The sequence below is a fragment of the Cephus cinctus genome, unplaced genomic scaffold (genome assembly GCF_000341935.2).
Source record: "Cephus cinctus unplaced genomic scaffold, Ccin1 Ccin1_scaffold0215, whole genome shotgun sequence".
Classification (NCBI taxonomy): Eukaryota; Metazoa; Arthropoda; class Insecta; order Hymenoptera; family Cephidae; genus Cephus; species Cephus cinctus.
Genome location: NW_014332933.1, coordinates 129,365 through 139,611, shown reverse-complemented (window position 1 = coordinate 139,611; position 10,247 = coordinate 129,365). Strand labels below are relative to the sequence as shown.

Genomic DNA, 10,247 nt, shown 5'->3' with positions numbered 1-10,247 from the left:
GAGGGATACGGCGGGACACACGAGTGCGAAATATGCGGTATGAGCTTCCACGGTAAACTTCAGCTGAATAAGCACAGGCTGGGGCACGTGAAGATGTCTTCGCAAAAGAAGCAAAAGAAGCAAGCGCAAAAACACAAGCTTTCGAAAATACGAAGTAGCCAAGAAAAGTGTTCCCAGGGTCCGATCGAGTGCAACGTCTGTCACAAAGTTTTCAAAAAGAAGAAGTACTTGAACGTCCACATGACTCTTCACGGGGCGCCTCATATATGTCATGTTTGCGGCGCGAAGCTCACTTCCGAGTATTATTTGAAGATCCACATAAGACGGCACAACAAAGAATTCACGGAATTCTGTGAGGTCTGCAAGAAGGGATTCTACCTGAAGGCCACTCTGAAGACGCACATGAGCGTTCACACGGACGAGAAGCCGTGCACGTGCGAGATTTGCCACAAGTCTTTCGGGAATCGTGTTTATCTCAGGAGCCACATGAAGATCCACAGCCGACCGGAGACCAGGAAAAGATACAAGTGCGAGATTTGCAGCTTCGAAACGTTTTACAGTTATTGTTACAAGGAGCACATGTGGACGCACACTGGCGAGAGTCAAGTGCCCTGCGAAGTATGTGGAAAGCTCATTCGCCGGCAGTACATGAAGATTCACATTAGAATTCACACTGGCGAGAAGCCCGAGGTCTGTGAGTTTTGCGGGAAAGCCTTCAGCTCGCGAAAGTACTTGATAAAGCACAGAAGGACGCACACTGGCGAGAGACCCTACAAGTGTAAGATTTGTGAGAAAAGATTCACTCAGCGTGGAACTCTGAGCGCACACCTCAGACGCCACGATAAGTGAAATGTCCAGAATTACTTGTGTCGATACGTTTCATTCGGATAATACATATGTATGCATGTACTAATAGGCCATTAATCATTACTTACTACTAATCGTCGTTAAATCGATGCTATTGGAAGGGGCGAGCCCGTCTGTTCTGACTTTACGACAGCAACTGAAAGTGGTTTTGGTCAAACGGAGGATTTATACGACAGTAAGCTATCTGTACTTTACGCCATCGTCGTCCGGTGTATTAGTCGGTAGTGTTCTCGAATAAAGAGCAATCGCTTTTCACTTCGCGTGCTTTATTAATTTTTATTCTCTTCCCGACGTCCTTAGTCTTCGAGCTTCATCGTGGCCTCAGCCGTTCAAGTAATCGAAGTGAGGTCACCTGGTTAGGTTTTTTTTTTTTAAATTTCTTTTTGTAGTCGGTCCAAGATTCACACCAAAGTAAAGTCTCGTTACTTCCTGTAGCTCTCTGATAAGTGCCGTTATCCAATTGACACAAGCTATTTCTTTCCAGGAATCTGAAAGGGCAGGGCCCCAGGGTACGAGCAGAACTGAACGAACTTTCTTTAGAGAGTGCAAGTAGGCCCTTTCGATGTCCCGTTTGTGCGACTTCATTTTCTTGCAAGAATTCTATGAACTCACATATGAAAATGATTCACGGTAAACCGAGGCGTTACAGCTGCCAATTGTGCGACTACAAGACCATCTGGCCGAACAATCTGAAGGTTCATCTCGACCGGCATGCCGAGCCGCTTGAGGAAGTCGTCGCCTGCGACCTCTGCGATCGACTCTTCTCGTCGCGCAATCTTCTCTTTAATCATCGTCGAAAGCATCGGCCCACTTACCTTCCCCAAGATCCAACGCAGCCACCGATGTACGAGTGCGACCGCTGCCATCAGACGTTCTCGAAGAAATTGCACTTGGCCCGTCATCGTGCGAGTCACTTGGGCAGGGTGCGAGTTCGGTGCGCCGAGTGTGACAAATGGTGGCTCAGCGAGGAAGAGTTGCGCGAGCACATTGGTCTTGCCCATCCGGAGGGACCAGTCGAATGCGACGTCTGTAAGAAATTCTTTAAGAAGAAGAGCTACTTGGCGCTGCACATGGCTCTTCACGAGAGGCCTCATGTCTGTCACATTTGCGGGGCGAAGCGTCGCTCCGACTATATGCTCAAGCTGCACATTAGACGGCATACCAAAGAGTTTCGGGAATTTTGCGACATCTGTGGAAAAGGTTTCTATAACAAGGCAACTCTGAGACTTCACGCCATCAGTCACACCGACGCCCGACCTTACGTCTGTCACGTCTGTCAGACGTCCTATCGCTCCCCTGGCTATCTCAAGGTTCACCTGAAGACGCATAACGATCCCAAAACCAGAACTAGGTTCAAGTGCGCCCTGTGCCAATTCGAGACGTACTATAAAAAGAGCCTGAAGCAACACGTCAGAACTCATACTGGGGAAAATCAGGTGCCGTGCGAGGTTTGCAGGAAGCTCATCAACAGGGACTACATGACTACGCATATGCGCGTTCACACTGGCGAGAGACCACATATTTGCGAAGTGTGCGGCAAGACGTTCAGTTCGAGGAAGAATCTTCTCATTCACAGGAGAACTCACACCGGCGAAAGACCCTACAAGTGTGAACGATGCGATAAGTGGTTCACACAGCACGGATCCTTGAAGGCCCATCAGCGTAGGCACGAGACTGGCCGCACCTCCGATTGAGGCTGCTTCCCTTAGCTTCGGCAAACCTGTGTTCTCAGATGGACCAAGTGGTAGGCGAATTCTCCAAAATAATAATAATTTTTCTAAGGATCGCGTTCTCGTTTGGCCTTCGATCTCTGCGAGACTTGTAAATTTCTCTCTGACATTACTACTATCGGATGATGCAGCGATCCATTTCAGTATCTTTAGCAAAGATAAACTTACGAGTTTGTTTCACTTCCAGGTTTAGTCGTAATGGACACGTAGCTCGTACGCCAATTCAAAGAAGAAGGGAAGCTCAATGGAAAGCTTTAGGGCGAAGTAAGGCTTTCACTTGGTTCCAAATCAGCTGAAAGAGGGAGCTAATTAATTGTTAGTGGCTACGGGATGCGCGAGGAAACTTCTCGTGAGGTTGCTTCAAGAAGCAAGGTTGGGTTTCATCGCGAAAGCTGTCGGCCAACTTTCTCTGTTCATGGGATGAAATTCAACCGTCTTGAGCTTGTCGCTGCTATTAGACGCGAAATCATCGATTTTTTTATGGCAACGGATATCATCGCAAAAAGAAATTGAGGCTGCATAAAAACGTTGAACAGTTTTAAAAGCTGTCCTGCGATTTTACTGATTGGAGCGAACGGCTTATCGAAAAACACCAATCCCATGGAACGAGCCTTGATCAGACGAAGATTCGTCACGATATTGTCACATTCGCAGGAGTCGGGCTGCTTTTTAGACTGGCCAAGGGACGTTCAGACTCCGCTCAATGTATTTGCAGAGACACGCTAGTCCCGACTTTCTGGAATGATACAGACGCGACTTTCTGAACTTCTAAATACAAGGCCAACGTAAGAAAACGTTTGGCTACCGAAGATGCCAGAGTGAATTTTGTGTGGTGTGAAATTTGCGCAAAGCCATTAAACGAGTCCTATGAAGGGAATGTATGTCAAAAGATATGAACACATGGATGTGCGTGTGCGTGTGACTGGGATGTGGGAAGGAGGTACTGTTTTAGCGCAGCTTCTGCCTGAAACGCGTCACATGAAGGAGTTCTCTCCAGAATCCATCGCCCGAGTAATGCGTTAGCACTCATATTGGAAGAGCTCGCGGTCAACTGTAATTCTGCATTGTACATATAACTTAGAGCTCCTAGGAGTCCACTAGTCTATCTTAAGTATAATTTAAATTTAATTACGTTTAAAGATGAATAAAGTGTTTTTAAGATGTCACTCTGATTCTCATGGAACCCTGAAATTATACGGTAACACCGAGAAGATCGCTTCTTCGAAAGCCCCACGAAGAGGCGCATAACGAATGAATGGCAGAATGAAAGAGTGAAAGCACGGCGCAAGGCAGGAGCGCAGGCGATATTATAACTCGGTCATGCATGATCTTGGACGTGAGAGATTCCTTGGCCGAAGGTTCTAGCTGTCAGCCGGTTAGAGCGTTCGAGCGCACTGATCACTCCGTCCTTGCTTTCAGGTGTGCAGCGGACTTCCACGAAGCCCTGACCAAGGTTGAGCCCGATCAGGAGATTCTCGAGGAGAATCAATTTGGAAACGTTATCGTCGGTGACGGCATTAGTAACAGCAGCAGCAACAGCAGCAACAGCAACAGCAGCAGCAGTAGCAGCAGCAACAACGGCGACGGCGACGGCTGTAGCAGCAACAATAGCGGCAACAACAGCGGCAGGATATATCCGGTCGTTGTGGCCGGTTTCGATAATATCGAGCAAGAGGAGCAGCAGGAGCAGCAGGAGCAGCAGGAGCAGGTGGCAATTCTGTTGGAAACTCGGGAAGACGAGGAGGAGGAGGAGGAGGAGGAGTACATTCTAGAAGCGGGGGAGATCAAGTTGGAAGGAGGAGAAACGGGCGACACGGAGAGACGTGATCGAAGAAGAACGCGAGAGAAATTCGCGGAGAGAAAGTTAATCTCAGGATGTCAGGGAAACTACGAGTGCGACATATGCGGGAAAAGAGTTAAGAAAAAAATGCAATTTCTCAAGCACAGAGAAAATCACGAGAGAAGGAGCAACGGGCGGTGCGCCGAGTGCGACAAGGTCTTCACTGACGAGGAGAAGCTGCAGAAGCACAGGATCAAGGTGCACCAGCAGGAAAGACCATTTCAGTGCATTCTTTGTGGCAAGTGCTTCAAGACCGAGGAATTTCTTAAGACTCACCTGAAGCAGCACAATAAGCGATTCACGTGTGACATATGTGGCATCTCGAAGGTGTCTGGGTACGATTTGCGACTTCACAAGAAGAAGCACAATCAGGAGTACGTGACCTACTGCGAGACTTGCAACAAGGGCTTCTACACGAATCAAACGCTCGAGCGCCACGTGCTCACGCACACTGGGGAAAAACCGTTCGTTTGCAAAATCTGCAAGACGCCTTACGCGAGTGCAGCGTACCTGAACATGCACATGAAATCTCACGGCGAGCGGGAGAAGCACAAGTGCAGCATATGCAACTTCGAGAGCTATTGGAAAGCAGCGTTGAAGGTCCATCTGAAGATTCACACTGGAGAGAATCAGATAACTTGCGAGATATGCGGAAAATCCGTATCGAGCAAGACGTATCTGCAGATTCACATGCGCATCCATTCGGGTGAGAAACCTCACGTTTGCGAAGTATGTGGGAAGGCCTTTAGTGTCCGCAAGTACCTCATCGTCCACCTGAGGACACACACAGGGGAGCGGCCCTACGAATGTAAACTCTGCCAAAAAAGATTCACGCAGCAGGGATCACTTAATTCGCACATCAAGTCCCACAACGAGGGCAAATGACTTCTTGGGATTCCATCGAAGATCCGATCGTCCGGCGCTCGGCGCAGTAAGGATCTCTCTCTGTGACCCTTATAATCCTTCGAACAATTTCAATCCTGCGGAAGAGTCTTCGGTCGACATTCGCAATTTCACGCGTTGGGCTCTCGTGTAAATAGTCGTCGAGAGAGAGAGAGAGAGAGAACTGCATATCATGCTGTCCCATGATATAATTATCGTCTCAACGTGTCAACGATTTACATTTTCCTTCGTTTTCAGATGCTCAGACTTTCTTTTACAGCCAGAGCGAGCAATCAAATTGTACTTTCATATCGTCGCTGTGCTACTCGTACCCTCTCCTTCTACGTTCTTAATAAAAGATGTGTCGCTATGAATGTTCCTTCGTTTCACTCTATTATTTCGCAAAGTCAATTATTTTCCATATCAGATAACAATCTCTCGTAAGTACCTTTGATATTTTGCTTTGGGATAATTGCTTGGATCAATTATAACAGGAAACTTTTTTTTTTCTCGAGCATTATTTCTTCAACGTCAGCATTATGATCTCTCCTCGTTCTTCGTCCGTGATCGTTCAAGTAACAAATATTTACAGTTTCAGGTGAATTCGATGGAATTACTTGGAGGATTACTCAACATTAATTAGATGACATTGGCAAACGTTGCCACATTCTTCGAAAATTTTGCACTCATTCTGTAAATCTATAACCCCAATAAATATTGTTCGTTAGTTATTTTACTACAATCCTTTTTTTTTTTCGTACTATTTCTGGCGCAGCTCGTGAGTACTGTAGTACTGCTATCTTATATGAGGTAAGTCCGTCAAAGAAGAGTGACGTCGCATGAAATCTTGGTGCCCGGTTCACGGAAAGGAAGTCAAGAGATTGCGAGAGAGGGTGAATGTCAGAGTGAGAGAGTGAATGCATAGGGAGAAAAGGCCTGTTTCCCTTTGCGGGAAAATGCGGCTTTCTACGCAACAATTAAAAAATTCTTCGAGTCTCCAAAATACATCAGACTCAATTTATTTTCAGGTTAATCGATGGGAAGAAGTCCCCAAATCCGTTGGAGCAAAGGAACGGAATACTACTGTCGGAAAGTTCTTCGGCCCCAGAGACCACCGGGGCTAATGACCAGGGCAGCCCGAGTGCATGCGGAACCAAGAGCTTCTCCGTTTCCGCTTGCGCCGCACAGTCGGGAACGTCGACGCATGTCGAGAAGGATTCACGCGCTGAAGAGGACGAGACCCACCGAACGCCTCGTGACTCGACTGAATCACAGCAGCCGGCATACTACGCGATATTCCCTGGAGCTTTAAAGGATGTGGACAGCGTTCTCTATCTTCCACAGCGAGAGTACGACGACGCTCACGATGTCTATGAGCGTAATGAGGACTCGAAGATACCGGTTGACTTCAGTCCGTCGCACGAGGCGCAAGCTTGTTCGGATGCTGCGGGGCAGCCACTAAATACTGACTTGGATGGAACGGCTGATCGAAATTCAGATCCGGAAAAGAGGTTGAAGTGCGAGGAGTGCGATCGCGTTTGCGTGAACAAGGAACTCCTGAGAAAACATAAGATTGTCCATAGCAAAGTCTTCCGGCACGAGTGTCAAATCTGCGGAAAGAAATTCAAACGGTCGACCGAGCTCAAGATACACGGGAGGACGCACTCCTCCGAAAGAAATTTCGCGTGCGAGCTCTGCGGCAGTGCTTTCAAGCTGAAGTCTCAGTTGGTAGCCCACGCGAGGCGACACACAGCCGACTACAGGGTCTTCTGCAAGCTCTGCGGCAAGGGCTTCCACAATAACAGCGACTACCAGTCTCACAACAAAGTGAAACACGTTGCCAAGGAACATGCGTGCCCATCCTGTGGGAGGTCCTACAGGGAAGCGTCCCTCCTTCGCCGCCACCAGAGAATCCACCAGCCGGATTACGTGCCGGACAAACGGTTTCAGTGTGAGATTTGCGGCAAGACGTTCGTTCTTCGCAAGTCCCTCGAGATGCACTTGAAAAGTCACACAGGAGAGAAAAGATACAAGTGTGACGTTTGTGGCAAAGGACTCTGCACGAGGTCCTCCCTCCGTGATCACATAAAACTTCATACCGGGCAGAAGCCGATCGTCTGTGACGTCTGCGGACGCGCCTTCACTAAGAGATCCACGATGATGGTGCACAGAAGGACTCACACCGGCGAACGACCGTATCGATGCAACGTGTGCAATAACTCTTATACGCAGAGGACGAGCTTGGTTATTCATCAACGTTATCATTCCGGTGAACGGCCATATACTTGCAAACTCTGTTCGAGAGGATTCGTTTCCAGTGCGCAGCTCAGGGTTCACCAGAATTCTTGCCGATGATCATTCGTGTTATTACTTTTTGCCGTCTCCCATCGTGCCTCCCTCCATTTTTGTGTAATTCTTTCACCCGCTTATTTTTCTGACTCTCTTTTCGTACAAGCCCCCTCCCCGTCTCTCGATTTCCATTTGTATCCTTTTTCATGAAATATATTTTGTACATTTTTTCACGGAGCACTTTCATTAACACAGACAAAGATTGATCGCAATTTATATAATTAATGGTGCGCGTGAATTGTATGCGAACGGTGGCACAAGCTCTTCTATACCTACATACCTGCCCGGAAATTGAAGGAAGAATGTGTGCCACGATAGTTGCACACGGTCGGGCGAAGAGAAGAGAAGGAACTTTAAACAAGACTCCTGAAGAAGAAGCAAAAGGTGGTGGAAGTAGCAGCAGCAGCATCAGGGCCGCAAGGATTGAGGACGAAAGTGACTTTTCGAGAGAAGTCAGTAGACCGGGAGTAATGGTCACGTCATGTCTATCCAAAACAGTGTATTAGTACATGTAATCTTTTAGTCGATTTATAGAGACTTGTAAAATTTGTTAAGTCCGAGGAAAGGAATAAAGTAAATTTCGTGGAAAAGGGATAAAAGTCACGTATGTGGAATGTGAGCTAACGAAGAGGGAAGCATTCGAGTTTGACCAAGTTCTCGTTTTACTTACAGGTCGCCCGTCGAAGAAGAAGAAGAAGAAGAAACGGAGTCAGAGGAGCTCGTGAGTGGGAGGAGGGAAGAGGAGGAGCTTTCAAAAATGAAGGAAGAGCCAGTCGACGAGTCCATCGATGACGAGGAGGAATACCAGTTGGAAGAATCCACAGAGATAACCTCCTCTCGAAGGAGCGACGTGGTATTTCAGGAGGACCCGATAAGTTTCGTCGATGATTCGTCCAAGACCAACAACAAGTATTCTCGCTCTGTAAAGCGGGAGCGCGGTTGCGCAGCTGCACCTCACGATTATACGAAATCGAAAGGCTACGAGGCTCAGGACATCGGCTTCGGAATAACCTACGAGAGCATTGAGACGACCAAGCGCGAGGCGAGCTCCGCTTCTTCGGTGACGACGGACGGTGCGACGGTTGCTGCTGAATCGGCCGTGTCGGAGAACAGGCTCTATCAGTGCCAGATTTGCGCGAAGCGCTTTAGATCGAAAAATTTATTTGAAGGTCATCTTGTGGCTCACAGTGACGCGAGACCCTACCAGTGTGACGTTTGCAATAAATCGTTCAAAAGGACAAACACACTTGCGGTGCACAAGCGGATTCACACCCGGGAACGAAACTTCGTGTGTGACGTGTGCGGCCGCGCATTTGTCCAGGCATCTCAGCTGGCGACGCATCATCGTCGTCATTTTGAGAAGTACACGAGATTCTGCGAGATTTGCAGTAAGGGCTTCTTCACAAACGCCGAGCTTCACGGACACATGAACGTCAAGCACGAGGCCAAAGAACACGTTTGCCAGGTTTGCGCGAAATCCTTTCCCAATAATCACACCCTTGCCAGGCACTTGAAGATGCACGATCCAAACTTCAAACCCGTCAAGCATCAGTGTGAATTTTGCGGAAAAACCTTCGCCTACAAGAACTCGCTAGTGGTTCACGTGAAGTCGCACACCGGTGAGAATAAGTTTGACTGTCACCTGTGCGGCAAATCGGTCTCCTCGAAGGGCTCTCTTCAGGATCATCTACGACTTCACGGTGGGGAAAAATCTCTAGTCTGCGACGTTTGCGGCAAGGCATTCCATAAGAGGACAACACTCGTCGTTCACAAGAGGACTCATACCGGGGAGAAACCCTACAGCTGCGACACCTGCGGGAAGTCATTCACTCAGCACTCGACTCTCGTGATTCACAAGCGCTACCATACAGGACAGAGACCCTATCAGTGCTCCTATTGCGCCAAGTCCTTCGTCTCCAGGGCACTTCTCAATGCCCACACTAAGGTCCATGTCGTTAACGTCATGATCGTTCAGCCGGTCTAATCGTTCAGCCTTCTATCGGCACTTACGGGCTGCCTGCCTGCCTGCCTGCCTGCCTGCCTGCCTGCCTGCCTGCCTGCCTGCCGATTTACAAAAACTCTAGCTAAGCTCTCTTTATGACGTGCGATCGAACTGAAGAATGCCATATCATCTTGAGAATGAAGCAAGCGTAATTTCGGCTTATAATTGGGCCGTAGAGAATTTTGAGAGAAATTTCCTATATTCATTAAAAATGAAAGATCGGAGCGAGTTCTAACCGTGTGTCGGTCATGCGTGTGTGATACGTATCTTCAACGATGTAAATCTTCTATTTTAGCAAGATTATCATACCTCCACTTTTTCTATTCACTTATTCCAAGGTGGACGTTGCGAAGAAGCCAGGCGCATCGAAACTGGATGCGCTTTCTTTCCTATTGCGTCTGCTCCTTTTTTTTTTTTAGGACCTATGTAACTATGTCTAGTGTCATGTACAGTTGTGATAAATAAATTCATTTGAAAAACTAGGATGTGGGGTCACTCTGTACATATCGTGAGGCAAGCGAGTGCCAATTTCCACGAGAAGGACTGAGAGAGAGAGAGAGAGAGGGGGGGGGGGCGG

General features: G+C 48.0%; 1 protein-coding gene across 14 annotated transcripts in view; it reads left to right on the top strand.

The window, feature by feature from the left end:
- The window catches only part of LOC107265174 (zinc finger protein 587), a 59,653-nt gene that overhangs the window by 18,267 nt on the left and 31,139 nt on the right, over positions 1–10,247 (top strand). Inside the window, exons 5-6 of one of the 14 annotated variants that reach the window (XR_001537136.2) lie at positions 1,352–2,611; positions 2,785–3,763. The exons of 8 other annotated variants lie outside the window; for them this stretch is intronic. Coding sequence is in view for 5 of the 6 variants with exons in the window: in XM_015734330.2 (XP_015589816.2) it covers positions 6,348–7,674 (1,327 nt within the window). In the remaining variant the exon portion in view is untranslated. Of the gene's footprint in view, positions 1–1,351; positions 3,764–4,016; positions 5,694–6,347; positions 8,309–8,340; positions 10,154–10,247 lie in introns of those variants that run through there. 5 more of the 14 variants (XM_025082219.1, XM_015734333.2, XM_015734330.2 and 2 more) reach the window with 5 other exon arrangements.